We start from the raw sequence: 26,774 nt of genomic DNA on the forward strand, positions 1-26,774 counted from the left end.
ATCATCATCATCATCATCATCATCCTACCTGGTATATCTCGCTCATAGAAACTAAGGCCAGGGTCTGGGGAGGAAAAGACGGTGACAACTCATACCTATAAAGGAGAGCGCGGCCAAGGAGTCCCCTGGCTCGAAAAAGATAAAGAGACGTGATTACACGTGATAGATAACTTAAAGCCTATAAAAATAAAAGTAGAACCTCTACAGAAGAAAACAAAGAACTAATAGAAAGGAAACGATAAAAGCAAGAGGTTAAGGATACTAAAAGGTAAACTAAAAGGACATCAGTAATCTAAGACATGTATATGGCGTTTCCAACTGCTCCTATCCCTAATCAGATCCCCAGAAAGGTTTAACTCATGCAAGTCAACTCTTATTTGCTTACCCCAAGTTCTCCTGGGTCTTCCACGACTCCTTTTACCCTCTACTATAATGTTATTAATATCATACATACTAATAATCATACAAACTAATAATTTTGAAGTAAAATGACAAATGACAAGCTTCTTTGTATCTTGTCATTTGTCATTACTTGATTGGGTGAGAAATTAAATCGACAATAATCTTTCTAATTATACTGTTTATAATAATTAAAAAGGTTCGCAAGAATAAAAGAATAGTTAAAACTCTTAAAAGTAAATAAAAAGCAATATAAAAATCCATAAATAAATCCCAAGAGAAAAAAGAGTAGAGGTTGTTATGAATAGTGTCATGGTGTGACTTGAGTGCATAATTAATGTATGCATTCATGTGTGACTCTTGGGATGGAATCCAAAAGTGTGTTAATATGGGTGTATTAAGTTGAGTCTTGATGATTGTGGTTTATGATGGTGATTAAAAGTATAGATTAATGAGGTAATGAAGTGTGAGTTAATCATAGGAGTTATGGAACTTAATGAAGAAGTGCAAAGGTTTAATTTAAGATGCTCTACGATGCAAGTCGAGTAATACTGTCAGAAACTTTCTAAAGTGCCACTCGACTAGCTCGCTCGACCGAGTGAGCTCCAGGGTGGGTCGAGCGAGTAGACATAATGCAACCAGAAACTTCCTATAGCCCGCTCGATCGGCTCGATCCCCTATTTTGGTCGAGTGAAGTCTCTGATGCTCATAGGCTACTATTTTTGACTCTTCATGTACTTGGGGCTGTTTCATTATCATTTATTCATAATTTTAATGTACTTAATGTTACTTAGTGTGATCTCTCTTATAAATATAGAGCTCTCATACACACATAAAACACCATCAAACACAACCCCTAAGCCAAACACATAGCTTTTTGATTTTATCTCTTACTCAATTGTAATACTTTATTTGTAAGAGTATTTTACACTCCTTTGATATAATATAAACAAGAAACTACACACGACGGAGGACGTAGCCATCATTGGGTGAACCTCCTTAAATTTTTGTGTCTCTTTGCAAGTTATACATATTATCAAACAATTGTGTAGTTCATTGTTATTATTATCTTTCATCAAAGTTCTTAGCATCGTATCGATTTTAGCAAACATTTTAGAGGTCATCAAACTTCATAACTTTAATTTATAAGCTGTAAATAATCTTAGATTTTATTTGAGCACAAGTTTTCATAAATTTTAGATTTTAAAAAAACCGTGCATTTGCATGGGTATCTAAATAGTTGTTCTATAATTGAATATGACAAAGTCTCTTAAGAGTAAATATAAAATAATTATTATTTAAATATAAGTAGTTCTAAATTACTATTACATAATATTTAGGAATATACATAATAAAATAAAATAAACAACACATTATAAGGTCATAAATATCAGTTGTGTTGTAAATTTTATCAATATCGATTTTTAAAATTAGATCTTGTTGCACTCCTTTTCTTTGTCTCATATCTCAATTTTCAAGTATATATATAATATATATATATATATATATATATATATATATATATATATATATATATATATATATATATATATATATATATATATATATATATATATATATATATATATATATATATATATATATATATTCATTTTTGGTACCTTTAAAAAAAGCTAAAAACTCAATAGATTTTCATTTGGAAACCATGTCGTTTACAACTACTTATACTATAATTAAATAATTCCATAAATAAGAAGTATAATTTTTACTATTTAAAAAGAAAATAAAATACTAATTAAAATGGAGCAAAAACTGACAAATAATTTTGTAACCTTATGCATTTTATATTTAGGGCCCCCTATAATTTCATATCAAAAACCTTTATCGATTCTTTATTTTATATCATTCAATTATACCACGTGTCATTTAATATTTTAATTTGAGACTCGAATTATATTTGAACGTATTTGGAACCTTGTGTGAATGGTGGTTTTAGGCATGACTATTGAATAGTGCCCAAAAAATAGTCCTTAAGATGGACAATGCACCCTTTAATGTAGGGAAAGGCTTTGAAAATGTCCATAACTTGAAGGCATTTAGAGAAGTACAATATTGTTGGGTGGAGATAATGGTCCATTTATTTTATTTATTAATATGTCAACGAGATACCCAAAGACTCTAGAGTAGTCCATCTAAATTGGGTTAGGTGACCAGTAGTAGTAGGTAATTAATTTCAATACCTAACAAAACATCCCTTATTAGATAAACCATGTGAATTTTGAAAAGTATATAAAAAATTGATAAATTATTTAAAGGCTTTGTTTAATTTTATAAATTATGATATATTTTTAACTTTGTATTTATAAACACTTAATATATACTGAAGACTTTTAATTTTTTAAAATCATATGCAAATTAAATATATTAAACATACTTCAGAACCTCTCCTTTTAACTTCATATCAATACGAACATAATAAATATATTGAATGTTGAAGCATTGGTTTGGCATCTATGGTTATTGTCTACTTTATTATACAATTAATTCATAAGAACGTACATTTCAAATATATGCTCTTTTGTCTTCCTAGAATTGTCATATTTGTGTTTTATTATTTTTAACATGGTGAAAAATATAAAGTGAATAAGGGGCAAAACAAAAATAAATAGGTAAATAAAGAAAAACGAGGAAGGTGGAGTATTAGGTGGTGAATATATTGTAAATGTATTTTAAAATTTCAATTATTAATTTAACCTTTAATTGAATGATTAAACTCTAAGATAGAAGTTCCTATTGAATTAGCCCATGAATGATCCTGAAATTACCCATTATTGATCCTCTAATAATTCACTGTGACCCCTTAAGTATGCCTTTTGATGATAATATGTGCTAATAGTTATGGTTTAGTTATTGACCTATTCGATTAATCCACCCTATAAACAACCCATAAGAAGAAAAATAACGTAAAAATAAAAGTAGCTTACTTACTTGTAAGCATGTAGCCAAAGTTAAAGAAAACTTTAAAAATTCCATTAATACTTTTTTTTTTATTTCATTCGCTTAATTTAAATAATTGTCATAATATTTTATTTTATGCAAAATCAAATTGTGATAATTTCTTAATTAGGAAGGAGTAGGAAGTAAAGTCCAAAGCCAAAGTTGACTATGTAAGCAAAGTTGACTAAATTCATTCAATGTGTTTCTTCCCCTATAGATTACAAGAGCTTAACGTAATATAACCATACACTACAACAAATTTAACTTTTTACGATATTGAATTTAGTGGCATTAAAAAAATGCCACTGATTTATATTTTTAGTGTAATAATTATTGATTTTCATTTTAAGTTTCACTATAAAGTAATTTAGTGACACTCTATTTGGTCTTTAGTGGCATATGTAATTGTTACTATAATCTATAATGACATTTGTAAAATATGTCACTAGATCTTATATCGCAAAAAGCTTTAGTGTGAATTTTTTATTATGCTGCCAAAGGGTCTAATAAATATCATTTAACACATTACCCATTATTAATCCTCTAGCAATCCACTATTGACCCTTTAGTATGCCTTTTAATGATAAGTCCCAATAACAAACTATTTCCGCTGATAACTCAATAGTTATGGTCTACTTCTTGACTGATTCATCCCAAAAACAACCTATTAGAAAGAAAAATAGCTTACTTACTAAGTTACTATATAATATATATAAGCATGTAGCCGAAGTTATTTAGCCAAGTATATCATATAAATAATAAACACATATTGCAATTTCATAAGACCCCTAATCCATGCATGAATCATTGGTGAATAAAATTAAACGATAATTAATGGACCTTTTTCTAATCTAATAAAGATAATTAAGAGCTAAAAGCTTAGTGTAAACAACAACAACACAAAGACTAGTGTTGACCAAGAAATGGGAAAACTTGAAAATGTACACATTGGGTTGAAAAAACACCTTCAAATCAAGAATTATACTTAAATTCTTTTCATATTAACAAATTTAGTTTAATTCATTCATTGTGTTTCTTCTCCTATAGATTGATAAAATAAGTTAAGTTTCATTTATTGTAGTTCGAATAGATCTATTAATAAAATTGTATTCTCGGAGTATTAATTCAATTTTATTTAATTTATTGAACAATTGAGAAGAACATATACCAAACATAATTAGATTAGTTTAGAAGACATATATAATTCATATAGATAAGTAAAAATATGTAACAAATTGTGAATTTGTGAACCAAAGTTTTAAGCAAGTAGAAAGGTAAGAAATTAAGTTCATCTTTGTACTTCTATTTAAAATTTATAGTTTGATCGTATAATAAATAAAAACTAAAAATTAAATTTTATAGATGATATTTAAAAAAATAATATGGACAGTAATGAGAAGAGTAATTATATAAAAAAAACTTAAAAAACTCGATTAACACTCTTTTAATATATTCACTCAATTTAAATTATTGTCATTATATTTTATTTTTATGCAAAATAAAATTGTTATAATTTCTTAAATAAGGAAGGAGTAGTAAGTAAAGTCCAAAGCCAAAGTTGACTATTAGAAAAGTTGAGTAACTTACAATCCCACTAGGGTCAAACAATCCAAAAATGGGACCCACATCAATTCTCAATAGTTGCTTATTCAATAGACTTTCTTACTTTTCACCTTCTTCAAACAAACAAACAAATTCTTTAGTCTTTTTCTATCTTTTCGTTTGCTTCTTCTCCTATCAATGTCTACTAGTCAACAATGGTGAACTAATTTCCCCCAAATCAAACCTTTTCAAACCCTTCTAAAAACGTTTGAGTTTCCCATTTGTTTTTCTTATCCAATTAAGCGATTTCTGCTGTAGAAAAACAAAATGGAACGTTGGTGTGAAGAAACAGAGAAAAACCCAATTGAATTAAGAGCAGTTGAAGCTTTAGGTTTTGGGTTTGATTTAACTTCCGATTTTAGGTTAAAATTCGCTAAAAAAGAGAGATTAATTGTTTTTGATGAAACCCATAAACGAGATGTTTTTATTCCCGGTATTAATGTTTCGATTCCTGGAGTTTCTGTTGATATTCGTTGTGATAAAGGCGAACAATTGAGGTTTAAATCCGATGTTCTTCAATTCAATCAGGTTGATTTTTCAATTTCTTGTTCAGTTGTTCTTACTTACTTACGATTCTTTTTAGTTTGATTTTGATTTTGATTTTGGGTTATATAATTGAATTATTATTCTTAATCATGATTTAGTTGAGTATGGAGTAATTTTTTCTATTTGCTTACTTCTTCTTTTTTTTTTTTTAAATTTAATTCAATGTAAAATGTATGAGTGAATTCTGTGAATTTTTTGTTTTGATAAATGTAGGTATATTGTTATTTTTCATAATGGTTGAATGACAAATTTTGACAATTTTTGGGATTGGAATGATAAATTGACAGCAAATCATTATCTTTGAACAGAAATTTAGCCTGATTAAAATGGGTTAATATTTTGTAAAGTTATTTATTAAATTATTTAGCTATTGAATTATATTAAAAAAAATTGTTGAATGGCTAAATGAGAGGTGCTAAATTTGGGAAAATATTGTGTTGTACGCAAAAATTTGTAATCTTTATTTGGCATTAATGAAATTTCTAGTTGAGGTTTCATATGAACATTTTGCATTTGTTTTTGTGCATATAGCATAAATGTTGAGTTTTTATACATACTTTAGTTCCAATTTAATGCTCAAGTTGACTCTATGAAGAATGAGATTGATTTCTATTCAAGGCATGTGGAAGTTTGTTGAAAATTTTTTTGGGTATGAAATTGTTATCTTTTTAATGGGTGTCGAACGAAAGGGATGTTGGATGGTTTAATTGATGAAAAAATGGCTGTCTTTACTATGTGATTGCACCGTTTGACTATTGTTGTGTGCTTCTATGAAGTGTCAGTCAAGAGACTGCACCGTTTTGCTATTGTTGTATGCGATTGTTATTGCACTGGTGCATAGTATAGCATTGTAATCATCTTTAGATTAACGCAATCAGAAGGCAGTGTAAGGACCGAGGCACAGGCTTATTTCTTAGAGTTGATTAATCATTTCAGCTAAGATTTGTCCTTAGTATCGGATTGTTTATGCCGCTTCTTTCTTAACTGATATCCCTTGTTACTTTTGGGAACAATATACTCTCTCTATGGAGCACCTCGGTTATGGCAGTGGGGGTCATCATCATCATCATACCCAATATCCTACTCAAAAGCAGGGTCTGGGTGAGGATAGGTGACGGACAATTCATACGACCATACCCATTCTCCCTTCATAGGGAGGACTGTTATGGCATTGGGGGGTAATGGAATGTTATTGTGTACTTTGTGTCCGAGCACAGTCATCTGTCTATGCCGCTTCTTTCTTCACTGATATCCATAACACCTTTAACTGTCTGCACCCGAGGGCTGAGACCAGGTTTTGTGAATGATTTCGCCGTCTTGATGTCTTTGCTTATTATTTATCACTACAATTACAGCAATATCTGCTGAAGTGGTGCTTTGTTTTGCGGAAATTATGCGGTCTATCAGTACTCCTGGACTACCTTAACATAGCGAGACATTCTGGCAAATAGTTTACATTATCTTTATCAAATTGCAGATGTCAGAGCTGCTCAATCAGAAATCTGGGGTACAAGGAAAAGTTCCTTCCGGATACTTCAACGCTATCTTTAATTTTAGTGGAGCCTGGTTAAATGATGCTACCGAATGCAAACATCTTGCGTTTGATGGTTACTTCGTTGCTTTATACCACTTGCATTTGATGACATCTTCCATTGTTCTTCATGAGAAAGTAAAGAAGTCCGTTCCTTCACATTGGGATCCCACATCATTATCAAGGTAGCTTCTCCGTTTCGTTTACTCTGACTATTATGAATTGTTAGTTACTATTATGAATTCAATCTAAGAATAGGCTATCAAAAATAGTTACGCATCTTAGCATTACCCATTACGGCCCGTTTTGTAATCGGTATTAGATGATGGGAATGGTAATAGAAAGTTGGTCTAATTTTGGTAGAAATATTCTCCTGACAAATTGAATGACCATGCGTACTCTCCTTCAACAATTTCATTTTCTTCGCAAAATCCATTATTTGAACATGTGGTATTAGGTGGTAATGTAAATTTGTGAAAAAAAACTTTTTTATGAAAGCTTTCATTACCATGGGAATGATATGATACATATCATGAAAATTTACGCTGTAAATCATTCCCAATACCACCAATTAGTACCGTTAACCCCACGGATCGTTAGAATTTTGGGGTAAAGTCGTATGCATTTTCTGATCTCACTAGTTAGGCAGGTTTATTCAGAAGTATGGGACACACATAATTGTGGGCTTGGCTGTTGGAGGTCAAGATTTGATATGTGTCAGGCAGACACCTTCATCAGAAATCCCTCCGGCTGAACTTCGAGCACATTTGGAGGATCTTGGAGATGCATTGTTTTCAGATGGAAAAAATTCACTTCTACGACGAAAAGCATTGGACGGGAAACAAAACGTACGAGATTTGAGTAAAATATCTTTTTTTTTTTTTTTTTGTACTTGATTAGTTATATTTTGTTGAATAACGTGTGTTTCCCTTTTCATATAGGCTCCTGAGGTATTTAGTCGAATCCTGCAGTCGAATATTATACAGCTGACGAGTGTTTTAGAGACATCAAATAAGGATGTAAGTCTACTTTTGCGCTTTAGCTATTAGTTTTCATGGGAATGTCCATAATACCAATATTATACGAAATGAATTTTGATTCAATACAAGAAACGACAAACATTAAATTAGTGTTTTGAAAACTTAGGAAATGAAATTTGATCCAACGGAAGCTAAGATAGGGCTCTAATGATATTCAAATACATTGATCACAAGTAAGAAATATATCCATAACATCATCATCCCAATGAGTCCCGCCCAGTGGCAGGGTCTGAGGAGGGTGGGAAAGAAGGCAGACCATAACAATAATCATTAATTAGAAGTGTTTTATTACAAAAGCTGAACATAATATAACCATAAGTCCATAAGAATAAAAGATAAATTAAAGAAACGATAAGTTTTTCTTGATGCAAACGAGAAACCGAAATTTATTGTTTCGATTTGCGTTTCCTTATTGTTTCGGTACAGGGAACAGTTGTGCGTTCATACTTGACATGTGTTAATAATGTTCTTCTGTTCAGGGTCTATCTGTTATACGATCTCGTAGAGGGGGAGATGTGTATATGCATAATCATTCTCAATGGCTCCAGACAGTACCTAGCCACCCTGATGCAATTCTTTTCAAGTTCGTTCCTATTACTTCCCTCCTTACTGGAATTGCAGGCAGCGGTTATCTAAGCCATGCAATTAATTTGTACTTAAGATGTAAGTTTCCGTTTTGCATCTGAAAAACCTCGCTTAATTTGCGGTTCCAGTTTGTTAGTGCTTCTTTTCTATATGAAGACGAGCTGTTTTAATTCAATCTTCCGTTAATTGCTGATTAACAAAGTGATTATTTTCTAGAAATTAAAAGTTTGTTTTTGTCACCTCCGCGTCCTATCAGTCACTCTAAACTCTAGTCGTCTACTTTCCAGACAAACCTACTCCTGAATATTTGCAATACTTTTTGGAATTTCAAGTTCCTAGACAATGGGCACCAATGTACAACGAGCTTCCTCTGCAGCATCAACGAATAATAACTTCCTCTTCTCCTCTTCAATTCAGTTTAATGGGTCCGAAGATTCATGTAAATTCCACAAAGGTACCTCTTTTCCATCGGCATTGTTCAAATATAAGCTCTGTCACATGATTTGTTCTTCAAAATCACAAATCGCGAATCGAAATAAAAATTATGATCGGTTCTGGCCTATTTTTAGGCTATTTTGAGCGTAATGTGAATCTAAATAACGAATTATTTGACGAATTATGTTACACTGCCTGGAACAAGGCTTCATATGTTCTCCCCTTCCCACCCCCACCCACCCACCTCTCGTTTTTCGATTTTTCGTTTTGAATCACTTTTAACATGTACTCTGTGGCTTTAGGTAACGAGTAGCTTGAAACCAATAGTAGGTCTACGCTTATACTTGGAAGGGAGGAACTGCAATCAACTTGCCATTCACGCTCAACATCTTACAACGTCACCTAATTCAATGATTTTTTCTTCACCTCATGATCAATGTCAATGGCGCGGTTCTGACAATCTTGATCCCGAGGGCCAGTACTTAGAACCCCTTAGATGGAAGAGGTTTTCAAAAGTATGCACATCTATAGTAAAGCACGACCCGAGCTGGCTGCAGGGCAAGACAACCGGTGTTTACATCGTTACGGGTGCACAACTCCTTACTAAAGGGCGGTGGCCAAAGACAGTACTCCACCTTCGGCTACTCTACAGCCACCTACCAAACTGCACCATCAGAAAAACTGAATGGGCTGCCGCACCACAATCATCTCACAAGACGAGCATCCTTGTGACACTAAGCACGACTTTCACGTTCACGCAGAAACAAAACAGCCCACCTAAAAAGCTACCGGCTGCCTTGAACTCTGGTGTTTATCCTAATGGGCCACCGGTCCCAGTAAACTCCGAGAAGCTTCTTAAATACGTCGACATTTCCGAGGTGCTGCGGGGTCCACACGATGCTCCAGGACACTGGCTGGTCACAGCCGCGAAACTTGTAACCGACGGAGGTAAAATAGGTTTGCATGTAAAGTTTGCATTAATAGATTATACAAACGATATGTAGATTTTTGCTGTACATATAATTCTATGTCATATTATCAGTGGAATTGGATGTATCCAATTGTTTTGTATGTTGAGGTTCATAAAACTGATTGCGTGAGGGAAATATACCAAAGTTTGTACATAAAAAGTTACTAGAATTCTTATTTTTTTGTTACTTAAAACCGTCCTTGTTATTGTTTTTTCGTTTTTGTCCATCCCCTCAACTGTAGAGACGATAACAACAATAATGCAAAAGCTTTAATTCCTATAACAAATTGCCGTATAAAAGTGTAGATTTTGTTATTCACATTCTTATAGAAATTAAAGCTATGACATCATTGTTGCAGAATTCGTAAAGTTATAGAATAATTCTAAAATAAAAAAAATTGCTAAATTGATTGTCCACTTATGAATAATGTGTATTATTTTATATGTACAAAGATGTTTTTAAATGATATTTGTTCCATTTGCTCTAAATTAAAATTTGTAAATATAGAAAATTTATCATTTTAGTCAAAAAGCAAAAAGGGAAACACAGCTCAAGAAAGCAATGGAATTGATGATGACATTGATAATTGTTTTTGTATTGAGTCACGTATCATAATTCAAAGTTCAAACAAAGAAAAGAATATGGCCGGGAAGACTCGTTTACTATTTGTGGGTGTATGTCATTTTAAGTTACTTCAAAATAGATTCGATAATTCGATCGATAATTTGATATGCATCTGACATTGAAATCGAACTTGAATTTAACCCGATTTCAAAATGAATTCAAAAGGTAAAATCAATGTGGACATAAGATTTGATTTTGAACCAACTCAAAACGACTGGCTCGAAATCAACCCGATGATCCGAATAAACACATCTATCATAAGCTTATAGTTAATGTCAGACTTTGATGTATTTACGTATTTAACTTGATTAATTCGAAGCAAAATTAAAATATTCAAGTGTTATATTTATACCTAAATGTCAATAATTTTAAATTTAACATGAATATTTGAAGTAAAGTGAAGAGTCTATAACAGAGTCCGATGACAAAGGTTGCATGCTCCAAAATTAGCACATACTTCTAAAAGGTACGGTAATGTGCATGCTGTATGATTATGATGATGTATGGATGAGTTGCGTGATATGTTTTTTGGCATGCTTACGGCTGCGCATCATTCCTATTTTCAAGCATGATTTTTTGGTTACATTCAACACCATGAAGTTACCAATTCTTGACTAGCTACTTTTTTTAAAAAAAATCTTTTTTTATTCCTGCTAAATTTATATAAATATATAATTGTCAAGAGTTAAAAGTAATAGAAAAGAATATAAATAATCAAATAACTGGGTAAAATCATAAATTGAGTGAATGTACGTGCCAATAAAAATAAGACGAGAAGAACTCATTGAGTATAGTCAAGCTTAAACTAAAAGATACTCGGTTTTGCACAACTTACCCATCAAACCTAACAAGATCTCGATAGCTATTTTTCGAAATCAAAATTTTGAGTTCTCTTATAATTTTGACTTATACCTTTAAATCTAAAGAGATCTTTTATAATTTTTGAAATCAAAATTTTAAGTTGTTAAAAATTACCAATTAACCTCATCGAGAGTCAAGCTTAAATTTTCTTAGTAGATCTCTTCATGTGTGTCCCTACACTTAACCTAAAAAGGGGAATCGTAGCTGGATTGTGACTATTTTCCATAATCATCCAAACTATAAAGGTTTAAGGAGTTATAATTACTATATATGCAAATGATTGCACTAAACATAATTTTTTTTAGTAGGCCATAGTAGACATGAAAAATTTTTTTTATATGACAAATTAAATAAATTTGTAGCTATCATTAAGGTTTGATTTACCCATTTCAACATACATTTTTACTATTTTAACTACCAAACTTTATTTAATTTTATATAGTCTATTTATCAATGTTACTTTTATGAAGTATTATTTTTACGTCCTTTTAAATTAGTAGCAAAGAGAAAATATTTTATTTTTTTTAAAAAAAATTTGTTAATAAATATAAAGAAAACTATAATGTATGGATAGATTAAAAAAAAAAAGTAGATTTATTTTTAAATATAAAAATAATGAAAAGTAAGTTGAAGAATCTTAAATAAAAAATAATATGAAGGGACAACATTTTATTAGCTAGTGGGGTTTCCAAATTCCAATTCCATGCACCATGCTAGTATCATCATTTATGTATGATGTATCATAATTAAGGTAGGTCCTAAATTTGCATGTAAAATATTGATTACTAGTTCTAATTATAAGGTATGGAACTTAATTTATCCTTAATTTTTCTTGTCATAATTAAGTCCAAGTTCATAGAGTTCTATTCGACCAAGAAACTTTTAAAAACAATTTAAAATCTGTGAATGATAATTGATTTTCCATTAGTTTCTTATTTTTGCTTTTTGATTATGGCAATTTCATCTGATTAGGGGTTGGTTTGCATATAAGATTGTAGAATGAAAAAGTTGTCACAAAGGCATATGAACTAAATTAAGAATTTAGGCTCGTATTTGTCTACATCATGATCTGAGTTATTTAATTAAAACTCTAATAATATTAAATTGTGAAACGCATAACATGAAAATTTAATAACTGTGGTGGTTTAATACACATGCATATATAGATGAGTATTTGAACTTTCTAACCACCTAATATTAATATCTTAAATTTACCCATACGTAAAAGGGATTAAATCATTCAAATAAAATTACTCAAATTCAAAAACTCATACTTTACAAATGTTAAATTTTTATTTTTTTATAAGTTTTAACATACATATAGAGATCGAGTATTAGACCATAATAACTAATGACCAAAACTTTTAGTAAATGTATAATTTATTTTTTCTTTTATCATGTATGAATAAAAATACTAAATATTTGGTGATTAATAACTAAGCTCTTAAGATTTAACCAATATACTTGAAAAAAAAAAGTTTGAAGTTTTAATAACATAAAAACCCTCGAAACAATTAAAGGTATATATTACTCGCATATGATTAATAAGACCAAAACAAAGCTAGAACTTCAATTCTACAACTATAATTCCTTGAAAAATACAGGCTACTAGAAAAGTTCAAAGACAACATTTTTATTACTTTTACATTAACGTTAGAAATCTTAACACTTCTCTCTAAGCTCCCCAGTCTTTCCTAATGTCAAAGTAGTAAGTGGTATCCAAGTAACAGTTTCCATCATCATCCACAAACTGCAATTATATACACATAAACTAGGTTAAATAGACAGACTCAGATAGAACACTTAGTCACAGAATTTTGTTAAAATTAGCAATTAATTTCGTGATTTTACACCTGGTCATATATAACATATAATGGAGCTTCAATCAAAATATGGTATAAGATGCCAGCGTGACAAAAAGTTATGGATTCGAAACTCAACCACCCTTCATTTAAAAGTGGAGTATTTAGCGCCAGTTATGAAAAAGGCATGTGCTATATCCACACTTCTAACCTTTGTGTTAAAGTATATAACATATCTTAGAGACTCAATCATTGCTTAAACTTTTAGTTGAATTGATTTCTTGACACAAAACTTTTTATAGTATACTTTTAATATTAATTTTGAGCATATTATATATGTATTATTTAGGCCCATTATATTTTAGGTATTGTGCAATCAAATATGTTGCACGTGTCTAGAACTCATACTTATTTGTGTAAAACACAACCAAGTTATAATAATTTGAGTCTAGGTAGAGCACACTCGATTTCACATATATATATATATATATATATATATTTGTTTTTGAGTTTACTGTTAAAAGTGTCATATTTTGAAGAAAAATGTCACATTCATTGAAAGTTTTACTTCTAGTGGTACAGGTAATTTAGGCCCGAACATGTCTAGATTATATTTCAATTCATATGACTAGTGCGCAACCTATTAATTAAGAATATATTGTGTAATATATAATACGAAAGAATAATAATCGAGTGGATTTAAAGATACATACAGAGGTGAATGTTGAGATGTGTCCGGAGTTTAATGTAAAACTAACCTTAGATCGGACCATAAAAGAACCCCTAACAAAGAATCCAGAAGGAGTAATTCCTTGATCAGATTCAAAAGTATATTGTTCTTGTCGTGGGCTAAACGTGCCTACTAATTTCGTAGTTTGGCGCACTACATCCAAAAAAGTAACTTATGTTAAAAAAAGTTACAAAATTAAAAAGACGAATTGAAATTAAATTAAAAATAATAATTACCTCTAATTCCAGCTTTCCAAACTGTGTAAATGTTAGTGAGTTTTTTAACAACTTTTTGAGTGACGTTAAAATTTAATGTAATGCGGTATTTGCTTCCTTCTTTGAGGGTAAAAAGTGTATTTTGGGAAGTTGTACAAGGAAATGGAATTGGCAACGCTACATCAGTTCGACCAGGTGAATATATATTGAGGCTCAACATCTTCACTTGTAGGCTTTTCTTCTCTGCAAATTATATTCATGTATAAAAAAAATCAAATTAAAATATGTCTATACACATTTAGTTGGCGAAAGGTAAAATAGACGATTGGATATAGTATGCCCTCCCCATACCTGTATACATTTAGAATTTTCACACTAACTGGCACTAAGCACCCACCACCCTTGGCGGTTAAAATTTTCATACCCACATAAGTCCATATATCATCTCATCATTATCATCCTACCCAATGTATCCTGCTTATTGGAAAAAACTATAGGTAGGATTTGGAGAGGGAAGGATGGCGACAGCTCAGAAGAGCGCCGCCAAAAAGTCCCCAACTTGAGAACTATAAAGAAACGTAACTACACATATGTTCATACACATCTATAACTTCAAATTCATTTCCTCCACTATAGCCAGCGATTGGGCATAACTATGACGGGAATACCCACCTTATACTCATCTCACATTCACTCAAAGTCTGCATGACATAATTTATAAATCCCTACAAATTTAATTTTTAAATCATTAAAGTTAAACCAATTTGGCTGCTGTTCATATGTATAAATTATGGAATTTAATGTCATATGTTCTGGATTTCCACCAAAACAGGCCTAAACTTTCTCTTATCAAAGATTATTTTTAAACAACACGCAATTTAAGTTGAGATCATTTAAGAATACTTTTATTGATTCGAAAAATTCAGACATATAGTTGAAATTGTTTACGCAGATTTTCCATAATTTAAAAATTTTACCTCTAACATCTGTAAGGCCAATGTTTCTAATAAGCAGTTGATTCTGATTGCTTGAACTTTCATCATCCTTTAACAAATTAACAACAGAACAAACAAAAATTAAAATTTTGAGCATTATAGATAACACAATAAAATATTAAATAATCTTTTCATCCCAAGAAATTACACAATTTTTACATTGCATAAACATCAAGAATTGCGGGATCATTTGATCGATTGGCTGGTATGGTTTCAGAAAAGGATTTGTTGAAGTATACTGCATATCTTTGAACTCAATTATCAGCTTAAGATTTTGATTAAGTTGGTTCCTTAATATAATATCATAAGCCATCATAATAAGAGGTCACTGCTAGAGTATATAACGTATACTGGGGTCAACAATATGTTTAAGCTTTTGGTTGTGTTGGTTCCTTGACGTGGTATTAGAAGCCAACGTGACAAGAGGTCACGAATTCAAATCTCAACCACCTCTTATTTAAAATGAAATATTCAGCGCCTATACACTCTCAATACTTCTAGCCCAATGGGTTCAAATCTCAAATCACCCCTGATTTAAACAAAAAATTTAAGGCCAAGTATAAGAAGAGTATGAGTTGCATTGAGACTTCTAGCATAAAGGAAGTGAGGGGACGTGATTTTTAACAGAGTTAAAATATATAAATAAAAATAAAATAAAATAATAAAAAATATAAGAAATTGCAGCAAGGTAAGTGTCACAATCTGGTCTTTAACTTGTTAGTTACCTTAAGATGAGTCTTCTCAGTATGTTCATCATTCTTACTGTTTTCAGTCTCCTTAACAGCAGAATTTCCATCAGCAATAACAACTTTATTGCTGATTTCTTTGATCAAATCCTTGCAAATATCAGTATTTTCCTTCAAATCAGAGTTTAAATTAGAAGATAGAATGTTTCCTGTACTCTGGGAAGTGACAGTTCTTACTACAGCTGACATGGCTCCTGCACAATCAAAACTATAGGAATGATATTATTTTTATGGTTGTACGAAGCTTGAGGTTGAAATTGGACTGTATTTATGAGATTTTAACTGTCCATAGTCATTGCCATGTACCAATCTCAAAGTAACAGAGAAAGTATTTTATTAATAGATTAAGTTGATTGTGATCATGATGAGAACAAATGCCATGTGAGTTCTAAAGGTCAAAAATACATTAGCTTTAAATGAAATATGTTGAGGTGTTTGGCAATTTGCTTTTCTATTGTTTTTTGTTGTCTTTTTTTTAATTGACTTTTGACTTTAAATTAGTTTTAAGATAAACTAAAAAGCTATGTAGTTTTTTTTTTTTTGAATTTTGACTTTTAGCCTAGTTTTTTTCTAATAAATAGCTAATTGCTAACAAATACTTTTAAATTTTACTAATCATCTTCATAACTGTTGACATAAACAGATGGCTTAAACAACTAACATATCCGCCAAAACTTACAACTTATTAAATCAATTAACAGCTTTAGCTAACAATCATTTGTCAAACCTACCTTTAGTGGCAAAGGCAATTGAAGGGGGTGTTTGGTTCTTAGCTTTTTGGTTGATTTTTGAATTTTGGCTTTTGGCTTGTTAGTTGGTCAAACTGCCAAAAAGAGTGTTTGGTAAATAACTTTTAAAACAGCTGAAAAGCTGACTTTTAAGCCAAAATGAAAAAAATTGCTCCAACTAGCTTTTTAAGTTGGTTTTTGGCTTGTTGGTCCACTTTTTCTCAAATAAACAGCCAACAATTAATATTCAAATTTATCAAATATCTCCACAAGCAGCTAGCTTAAAAGCCAACAAAAACAGCCAATATTTTCAGCTGGTCAAAAAACCAACTAGAAAAATCAACAACCAACCGTCAATAGCCAAACACCTCAAAGTATCAGCATGGGTATGTAAAAGCTAAATAGTACTTAGGCTATTAATGAAGGGTGTAATGACATTTAGGAGAGTTTTGAGGATTTGGCATACACAATTTTATTTTCTGTTAATCATGATGAGTAATAAAGATAATTTTTCTGATTAACTCTCGACTTTTATTGATAGCCATAGCAAATATAGTATAATTGAGAATTGTCTCCTTTGTAACTTAATAGGAAGATGACTATTGTCTGATGGTGTAAGGGTAGTGCGAATAATAAATACTTCCTTCGTTCCGTTTTAGTTGTAATATAAATATTTTTCACACGGTCCAATGCACTAATTTCATCCTTAATATCTCTAATTATGTACAATAAAAATTATAAAAACTTGATATCAATAATTTTTACACCGAGACGAATCAAACAAAATTCCACTTGACTATGTTTTAGCTTATAGATTAAAAATTAATCACAGATTAAGGGACCTAAATAAATAGTGTATATACTTTCAATATTGCAATTAAATTAGAACTATGGTAGTAGCTAATGTAGCTCGACCCCATCAATGTTTACTCTATTGTAAATTTATATTGCTATTAGTATATTTTCTATTTCAGAATATTCCTTCTATTTTACAATTATTTTAATTTATTGTCATCCTACGACCAATTTACTAATTTCCTAAACTTGCTCTCAATTTATCAGGTAATTGTTTTCATACTTTAATCACATAATTATTTTAGGTATACATTGTAAATTATTTTAGGTATTTTAGGTAATGATTGATGTGTTTATTTTAGTGAATATAAGACAAATTAAAAGTTTAGGCGGTAAAAGAATAAATTATAGGTTGCCACGTGTGCAGATAGTTACTTCTTTAAATATAGCCGTGATTAATTACCTAATTATTCTCTAACTTCAATAACATATTACCTTTATTGTAATTTATTTAGGGAATATAAGACAAATAAATTTATTAATTATTCTCTCAAATGTTTGCCTAATTAGTTTGTAAGATAAATTAATCAATTTATTACCTAATTTTCGCAAGACATATTAGAATAAACAAAATATTCTCTTATAAGAGTAATATGCCAAACACTATAACTTACTAATTATATTATCTTTTTACCTCTTTTACCTTCTCTCAACTCAATTTGCCATTTTCCAGTTATAACCCCTTACAAACGTATCAATCAATTATTCTCTCAATTTATTGCAAATTTATTTAGTAATATAAGACAAATCAATTTACTAATTATTCTCTCAATTTATTACCTAATTTTATTACCTAATTAGTTTTTAAGTTAAATTAATCAACTTAACTATTTCCTAATTTTATTTACCTAATTAAAAGTATTAAGAATATTAATCAATGTATTAATCAACATATTAATTATTTCCTAATTATTACCTAATCAATTTAGGCGCAAAAAGGAAGATGCTAGAATTTGCCACGTGTACAAGTGATTGCTTTTTTAGATATAGTTAATGATTAATGATTAATGATTAATGATTAATGATTAATGATGGGAATAACGTTTAAGTATAATAGAGTTGGGAAAAAAATGACCGGAAAATTTGTTTGTATAATTTGACTACATCATATTTATATATAGTTTAAAAATATAAACTGAAAAGATACATTGTAATAATTAGAAAATTAATGTTATCCTAATTACTTATTACTAATAGGAGATATTAAATGTTTACATCATTAGTAATTATGACTAATATAAATATTTATAGAAGTGAATTATTTATAAAGATATTCCAGATTACAATATAAAATCATCATCATCAATCCAATATTCCGTTTAAAATTTAATATGATGACTCTGAATTTATGACTTTTCTATATGGTAGACAAATATTCTTTTATCTGCTTGGTGACTCCAAGCTTCTAATTTTTGTACTTGATAGACAAAAAATTAAGGTTTTTGTAAAGTATACATTATTATTATTATTGATCATAAAACGATTTTTCATAACAATTACCCTTATGAAGCACTCTTTCAATAATATGTTCGAAATAAGTATTTAATATAACAAAATAACTTAACATTTTGTCTATCACCATGCAAATTAAAAAAGTTTGTAAAAAGTAAAAAATTCAAGCACTAAAAGAATTTCAAATATTATTTGAATCACTATCACTAATAAAGTATTAGTAGAGCTGTAGAGGAGTATGTTCAAGTAAGATATGCAAATTATTTTGTATCAAGTTGAATTACAATTTGACTTTTTTTTATTGGCAAATTATTTTTATAAAGTATTATTTGAATCACTATCACTATCAAGGTTACAATTTGACTTATTTTTATACGCAAATTATTTTGTGTCAAGTTGAGTTATAATTAGTTTCGATTAAGCATGTCAATTTGAGACAGCTCTATATACTAACAATTAGAATATGCATTGACATACTAGGTTTAAACAATGCTATAACTAAAACTGAAATTATTAAGCAAACCACTCAACTAAAAGTTTACATTGATGGTTGAATTTTTAGGATATGCTTTATACTCTATCAAGTCCCGACAAACAAAAGCCTTTAAACTAAAAGCAAAACACACTCCCTTCTCATATATGATATTAAATATTCCACTTTAAATGAGGAGTTCATGAGATTCAAATTTAATGGTCACTATGTGGTGTTGACTTCCGATACCATGTTCATAATACAACCAAAAGCTTAAACTACTGATTGAAATCTGATCATATATTTTGTATTCTATTACAAATTAGAAAAATAGTTTAATAGATAAATGATCTTCGATTTGGTATAGTGTCCACTTTTAAGATTCCAAACTGAGAGAAATTTAGCCCATGATGTTTTACAATGTGGGCTGTTGTGGAGCAAAGATTATGATATACGACCATAGAATTAAATTTGGAATAGGACCATCTTAAATCTCTGAGAGACCCTCTATATTGACTTGTCTTCTTTTTTGTTTTTTGGTTTGAGAGACCCTTTATATTTGAGAGACCCTCAATCGAAGGACTCTTTGGTCGATCTTTCTTCATGTTGGTTGGCTCCAGATACTATGTTAGGGAAACCAGCTCAATTAAAAGTATAAGATTTTAGTCAAAAAGTCAGCGTAATAAGAGGTCACGCGTTCGAATCTCAATCACCCCATATTAAAAGTGGAATCTTCAGCGTCGTGTATAAGAAGATCATATATTGCATCCACAATTCTAGTCTGATTCAAAGAAATCTCGTTTGAGGGGTGTGTTATAAAATACATAACATATCCTAGGACATCAACTAGGCTAAGTTTTTGGTTGAATTTGTTTTTTGACACATATCTGTTCCTTTATGAGAATAATTTGTCATTTTTATCCCTCTTTATATTCTGATTATCCTTTCTATGAGTTGATAAATTAATAGGATGACTCTCTATTTAGTTTAAAATGATGGGACCTCAAAATAAATAAGGAAGATGCGACAAATCACAATGTTTATTAATTGGACACATTTTTTGTGACAAAACTCATTTTACTTGGTGTTTTTCAGGTGTCGACCTCAGCAAACTGTCATAAGTTGACATTTAATAAAAATTATAGCACGTGAATTAACGTTATGTTTTGAAGCAGCTGTGCCATCATATTTAATGGTGAAAACTGAAAAGAAAAAAAAATATTAAATATTTTAATGTAAGTTTTAGTTAGTTTGGTACACGGTGTAAAAATTAATTAATATAATGATTAATATATAGATTTTTAATTAGTGTAATTTCATTAGAAAAGTCATATATATATATATAAGATCATACGCATGTTTATATTGATATCAATAGGTAATCCTGTATGAGATTGTTTCCGCTAAAATGATTTCAAAATAAAAAGTCCACTGTAATTTATCATCACTAATTCTATAACATAATTAATAGACTCCGATTTTAATAATGTTTTCGTCAAAAAATTTAGCCGACTTAAAAGGCCAAACTCCTAATCAACCTCAAATTCATGTCATTGTTATAAAGTTATTTATTTTTCAAGTCATCTAAGCATCAATCAATCGTTAATTAACTTCATTAACAGTAAGCCAACTTGTGAACGACACCTTCCCTTATCACCTTATCCATTGTTTCTCTTACATAGTCTCTTCATCATGTCGAAATCCACAACTTGGAGAAGTAAGGTCATGTTTAGTTCACTTGATATTCACTGATTCACTGATATTTATTGATATTAACTAAATTTTAGTTATAAATTATAACTACCTTGTACCGGTAAAATCGATTTTTACTTGTTGTATCTGATTTTTACTATTAATTGCCAAAGAGCCAACTTAACCAAAAGTTTAAATCAATGGTTGAGGTCTCGTGACATGTTATATACTCTAACACGCCTTCTCACATGAGAGCCTTTTGGGCTAGAAGTGTGGATGCGACATAAGTCATCCTCATACCTGGCGCTGAATATTCCACTTTAAATAAAGGGTGGTTGAGATTCGAACTTGTGAACTCTTGTTACACTGGCTTCTGATACCATGTCAAGAAACCAACTCAATTAAAAGCTTTAGTTATTGATTGAGGCCCTAAAATATGTTATATTTCTAATACTAATGCTAATTTATTTTTAACGAATATACTGAATTTTAATTGATAAAACTACTTAGCTCTAGGTGAGATCGTGACCCATGTTACCCTCCACCATTAGTCTCGTTTTGAATTGTTCAATGCACTCCCTCGTTGTCATGGTTAGGATTTGTGAACTTGTCATCCTCAAATATTAATGTGATTAAAATAGACGTCGTTTTACTATTATTATTGTTTGTTACTCCCTCCGTTCCTATTTGTTCTTCCTATTTGGGTATTTCACAAAGATTAAGAAAAAGAGAATCTTTGGTGGTAGTGGGTATTATTTTAATTATATAATAGTGGGAAGTAATGATTGTATTGGAAGTATGAGGTTGTAGTGGGTATTATTTTAATTAAATAGTGGTGTGAAGTAATGATTGTATTGGAAGTATAAGAGAGAAAATAATTATAAATAAAAGAAAATGGGTACATTAAAAGAAAAGGGGGATTTTAAGGGGTAAAAGTGAGATAAAAACTTTCTAAAAATAGAAAGTATTCTAAAGTGGAAGAACTTTTGAAACTACCCGTTATAGTAATGTGGAAGATCAAAAAGGAACGGAGGGAGTAACTAACAACTAATCCAATATTTAATTATATTTTAGAATGTTTGGCAAAATATTTTCTCCAAATTCTAAGAGTTTATCACACATTTTTATAATTAGTTCGTTCATTTTATTTTACTATAATTTTCTTTTATAGAAATGTCTCAATCATTTTTTATTTTCTAGCATTATGTGTGGAAGATGACTACCCAACTAACTCAATCAAGTTTAACATTTACTCTTTATTGGGTACAATTAAATTTATAACATTATTTAAGTATTGTCACTTGCTTTCTCAAATTATCTATTAAATTCACCTGATCAGCTTAATCCATATTTTGAGTTTTCATAACTAAATATTAGAAGTGTAAAAGAGTTACATGGGTGAATGATTAGATTAAACTTGATTATGAGTTAAGCTTAATTTATGCTTTTGAGTCTAATAATTAAGAATTAGGATTGTTTGAAAAATCTAATTATTTGTTAAATTTTGATATTGGGTATTTTTAACTTGAGTCTCGTGAATATATATTCAAATGATATATACATATATATATATATATATAACAATAATTTCATTTTGATTTGAGAATCATGAATTACGTAATAGTTGTTGGTTTTTTTAGTTGACTTGTTTTAGTAGTTAAAAACATTAAACGTTTTTGTTGGGTTTTTAAGCTATTTAGATAAGTAAGTTGTTTAGAGAAATATTTGATAAAATTAGATATTAGCAGTTAATTATTTAGTAGAAAAAAAAGGAGCTACTCCTAATAAACATAAAGCTAATCAAATTAATCTTTTGATTTTAACTAAAAAAGTAATTTTAATTAGCAAATATTATTTTTAGGTTTTTAACATTAAATAGCCGAAAAGCGAGCGAATTACCTAACACCTTATTATATAGTACAAAAACCATTAATGTGAATAATATTGGTGGCCTATATTTTGTAATTTCTTGTTAGCTAAAAGTGTGGTGCCGAATGATCCTCACTTAGAAAACATGGGCAAGACTTGCTATAAATAGAAAAGTCATTTACAACATTGGTGTATTGCACTTTGCAACACGTTTAAACATTCTAAAAACAGAACTTAATTTGTCTAAAAAAAAATTACTTTAATAAAAAGGGATTGACAGTAAACGGTCATGGCTACTGAAATAAAGAAAGTACTTCATATGAATGAAGGGAGTGATGAAACAAGTTATGCAAAATCATCCTATATTCAGGTTATTTTCTATTAAGTAAAATAAATTTAGAAAGTGATTCATAAGAAAATGCTTTTATATTATTTCTTATTCAAATTATTTGTTACACTTTGAATAATAATTAATTGCTAATTTAAAATTCTGACTTTTAGCTCTGATGCATGCAGAAACATGTGTTATCATTGACAAAAGCAATAAAAGAAAATGCCATAAGAGAAATTTATTGTAAGGAACTTCCAACAACCTTATGCATGGCAGACTTGGGGTGTTCCTCAGCTGTGCATAACACTTTGAATGTTATGATTGACCTCATTAACACCGTTGAAAAGGCCGCGCGACTAGCCGGAAAAAGGGGTCAAGAGTATCAAGTTTACTTGAATGATCTTCCGGGGAATGATTTCAACTTAATTTTTAGGTCATTAGCTTGTTTTGAGGATGATCTTAAGAAGAAAGTTGGTGTTAATTATGGACATTGTTTTGTTCATGGTGTGCCTGGCTGTTTCTATGGAAGACTTTTTCCTTCTAATCACTTGCATTTTGTTCATTCTTCTTATGGCCTCCATTGGCTATCTCAGGTGATTTTCACATCAACTCTAATTAGCTTTTCTTTGCAAATTCTCAAGTCCTAGAAAGGCGGATTCAAAATAAAATTAAATTATTAATATATTAAACACTAGTTTTAAAAATATTGATAGCAAGGCTTGAACCTCTGATTATATATGTTGTCACATGCATCACACCAATATTGTAAAGAAAAATTATCTAGAATAATCTAACATTTTCATGATTTTCCTTCAATAATTTCACCTATTAATTAATCAGAAATAATCCCAACTGTAGGTGTATTTTTCTAGAGTAAATCTGGATAACCCACCCAATAAAGTGAAAATTAATGTAAAATTAGAGAATATTTTTGAAAATTTACATAAAAAAAATTCTAAATAATAAAAAAATTAGAACTTTTTTCAATATTTATTTATATTTTCTTCGATATTTTACTTTAATTTATCTTTTTTAAAAAATTAAACTTGCTATAGCAAGTCTTCAAGTTACCGGGTTTACTCTAAGAAAATATCCTTTAAAGTTGAGATTATTCATGGCTAATTATAGGTAGAATTATTGTAAGAAAATCATGAAAAGATTGAATTACACTAGCTAATTTTTCCTATTTTAAAAAACTTAACCAGTATACTTATTAGCATATTTAGAAATATAACTTATTAAATGTTGTCAGTTGACAGCATTAAACAAGGCTGCATATGCCTGTGCTTAATTGGCCGTATGCCCATTTATGGTGTGATTTGTCTGGTTTGTCGTTTCCCATAAGTAGGATACATTTATTGGATTGATAATGATCAATTGGATCGGTGGATCGAATTTGAATAATTCTGATCTAATTTCAATAAGAATAATAAGTTGAAGACTGAAGAGAACTAGTTAATTAATTATTAAGTTATTATTTTTTTAATTTACAATAATAAAGTTGTAGACATGTAACATTAATTTGGGTGTTTTATGATGATGAATCAGATACCAGAAGGAATAGAAGACAACGAGAATAATATATACATAGCAAGAACAAGCCCTCCTCATGTTCTAAAAGCCTATTCAGACCAATTTATGAAGGACTTTACCTCATTTTTAAGATGTAGGTCCCAAGAAGTAGTTAATGGAGGTATGATGATAATAACAGTTTTGGGAAGGAAAAGTCTTAAACTCTATAGTAAACAAGCTTGTTATATGTGGGACCTTCTTGCTATGGCTCTCAATGATATGCTGCTTCAGGTATGGCAATACACCATGCATCCTAAACTATTACTTCCTCCTATTCACCTTATCACTCCTGCTTTGACTTTTCACATTCTTCATCACTCAGTCTTAATTTGTATTTTATTTTTAATCTATAAGTTATAACATAAGTGCGATCTTGTTTGGTTCTTTTCAATGCAAAGATCATTAACACTAATTTTTACGACTTGTAATTATGCATAATCAGAGATATTAATTATTGAATTATTGCATTGACAAATGTGTCATTTTAAATATTTTTGAGGCTTTTAATAAAAATTTTACATTACATCTTATGTATATATCAGTAGCTAATAAGTTATTAACAACATAACTTCTTGTAAATTCATAAGCTGTATAAAGGAATCTAACTCTGGATTTGTCTGGTCATGGTTTAAATCATTTGAAAATAAAATTGTATTAATATCATTTGTGTAATAACATATAAAAACGGAGAAATCATAACCGAGTTAATTTTACATACATGATGAATACTGATTTGACCTAATAATAATATCCTGAATTCGGCCACAGCCATGGAGCTATGATCGATGACACTTGTAAGATTTGCATTGTTTAAGATTTTACTTAAATTTATTGTAAATAATCAGGGTTTGATAGAGGAAGAGAAGCTACATACATTTAATGTTCCTCAATATCCTCCATCAGAGACAGAGTTAAGGTTATTAGTGGAGAAAGAAGGATCATTTACATTCAATCAAGCACAAGTTTCTTATGTTAATTGGGAACCAATGCAAAATTACAACAACTCCAATAAAGTTTCTGGCCATTATGACTTTTTTAAATGCATGAGATCTGTAGTTGAACCCTTAATCAAAAGTCATTTTGGAGAATTCATCCTTGAGGAATTGTTTTTGAGATATTGGAAAAAAATTCAAGTCTCAATGGAAAATGAGAAAAATGTCTTCATCAATGTGACTTTATCCCTAACAAGAAAGGTCTGAATCGATACGTTATTTTAGGGTCGTGTTTAAGATATGACGAAATAAAAAGTCATTTTAGACCAATTATAGAAAGAAGTTTTAGTAACATATTAATGCAATAAAATTGATTATTAAGAAATTAGGGTGTTTGTTACGATATATGCTAAATAATGTATGATATTGTATAGTAAGTTATTTACTTTTTGCATAAGAAATTATTTTAGATTTTTTACATGACTATTAAGGATTTACATAAAACTTTAATATGTATTTTGAATGTAAAATAATGCTGTAAAAAGATTGTAAATTATTTGAGTGTAATAACAAAGAATAGTTTATGTGATAGCAAGGTTTCAAAACGAATTGTTTTTTTTTTTTTTCAGTTTCAGAATTTCAGTTTGCTCTTATTCTAAAAAGGCCTAGGGAATTAATGTTCGTGTGATAGCAAAATGCTAGGTGGTTGACAAAAAAGGAAATTTTTTTTAAAATTTTACACTATTTTTACCTAATGTAATGACATTTTTTTAAAAAAACAAATATCGTGATCACCCTAATTGATCACATATTTCGGAATTCAGTCGAAAT

The 26,774-nt window shown here is 29.8% G+C and overlaps 3 protein-coding genes across 3 annotated transcripts; 2 read left to right on the forward strand and 1 right to left on the reverse strand.

The window, feature by feature from the left end:
• The first annotated feature begins 5,047 nt into the window (after window positions 1-5,047).
• On the forward strand, window positions 5,048-10,275 carry LOC130826034 (MACPF domain-containing protein At1g14780-like). Its single transcript, XM_057691510.1, has 7 exons — window positions 5,048-5,487; window positions 6,983-7,221; window positions 7,686-7,884; window positions 7,978-8,055; window positions 8,556-8,739; window positions 8,949-9,115; window positions 9,399-10,275. The coding sequence occupies exons 1-7, from the start codon at window positions 5,227-5,229 to the stop codon at window positions 10,098-10,100; spliced, it is 1,830 nt and encodes a 609-aa protein (XP_057547493.1). The 5' UTR covers window positions 5,048-5,226; the 3' UTR covers window positions 10,101-10,275.
• A 2,744-nt stretch (window positions 10,276-13,019) lies between these two features.
• On the reverse strand, window positions 13,020-16,426 carry LOC130826035 (rho GDP-dissociation inhibitor 1-like). Its single transcript, XM_057691511.1, has 5 exons — window positions 16,020-16,426; window positions 15,277-15,343; window positions 14,321-14,542; window positions 14,113-14,237; window positions 13,020-13,302 (listed from the first exon to the last, which is right to left on the reverse strand). The coding sequence occupies exons 1-5, from the start codon at window positions 16,227-16,229 to the stop codon at window positions 13,228-13,230; spliced, it is 699 nt and encodes a 232-aa protein (XP_057547494.1). The 5' UTR covers window positions 16,230-16,426; the 3' UTR covers window positions 13,020-13,227.
• A 6,889-nt stretch (window positions 16,427-23,315) lies between these two features.
• Window positions 23,316-26,420, forward strand: LOC130826036 (S-adenosyl-L-methionine:benzoic acid/salicylic acid carboxyl methyltransferase 3-like). The gene is made up of 4 exons (XM_057691512.1): window positions 23,316-23,478; window positions 23,625-24,032; window positions 24,988-25,242; window positions 25,857-26,420. The coding sequence occupies exons 1-4, from the start codon at window positions 23,398-23,400 to the stop codon at window positions 26,208-26,210; spliced, it is 1,098 nt and encodes a 365-aa protein (XP_057547495.1). The 5' UTR covers window positions 23,316-23,397; the 3' UTR covers window positions 26,211-26,420.
• Window positions 26,421-26,774: the final 354 nt, after the last annotated feature.

The sequence above is a fragment of the Amaranthus tricolor genome, chromosome 10 (assembly GCF_026212465.1).
Source record: "Amaranthus tricolor cultivar Red isolate AtriRed21 chromosome 10, ASM2621246v1, whole genome shotgun sequence".
Lineage (NCBI taxonomy): Eukaryota > Viridiplantae > Streptophyta > Magnoliopsida > Caryophyllales > Amaranthaceae > Amaranthus > Amaranthus tricolor.

Coding starts and splice junctions, on each gene's coding strand:
- LOC130826034 (XM_057691510.1), top strand. CDS start 5,227: ATGGAACGTTGGTGTGAAGAAACAGAGAAAAACCCAATTGAATTAAGA. Junction 5,488..6,982: donor ATGTTCTTCAATTCAATCAG/GTTGATTTTTCA, acceptor ATCAAATTGCAG/ATGTCAGAGCTGCTCAATCA. Junction 7,885..7,977: donor CATTGGACGGGAAACAAAAC/GTACGAGATTTG, acceptor CTTTTCATATAG/GCTCCTGAGGTATTTAGTCG.
- LOC130826035 (XM_057691511.1), bottom strand. CDS start 16,229: ATGTCAGCTGTAGTAAGAACTGTCACTTCCCAGAGTACAGGAAACATT. Junction 14,543..15,276: donor TGGCCTTACAGATGTTAGAG/GTAAAATTTTTA, acceptor TATAATTTGCAG/AGAAGAAAAGCCTACAAGTG. Junction 14,238..14,320: donor TTGGAAAGCTGGAATTAGAG/GTAATTATTATT, acceptor TTTTGGATGTAG/TGCGCCAAACTACGAAATTA.
- LOC130826036 (XM_057691512.1), top strand. CDS start 23,398: ATGGCTACTGAAATAAAGAAAGTACTTCATATGAATGAAGGGAGTGAT. Junction 23,479..23,624: donor CAAAATCATCCTATATTCAG/GTTATTTTCTAT, acceptor TGATGCATGCAG/AAACATGTGTTATCATTGAC. Junction 25,243..25,856: donor TCAATGATATGCTGCTTCAG/GTATGGCAATAC, acceptor GTAAATAATCAG/GGTTTGATAGAGGAAGAGAA.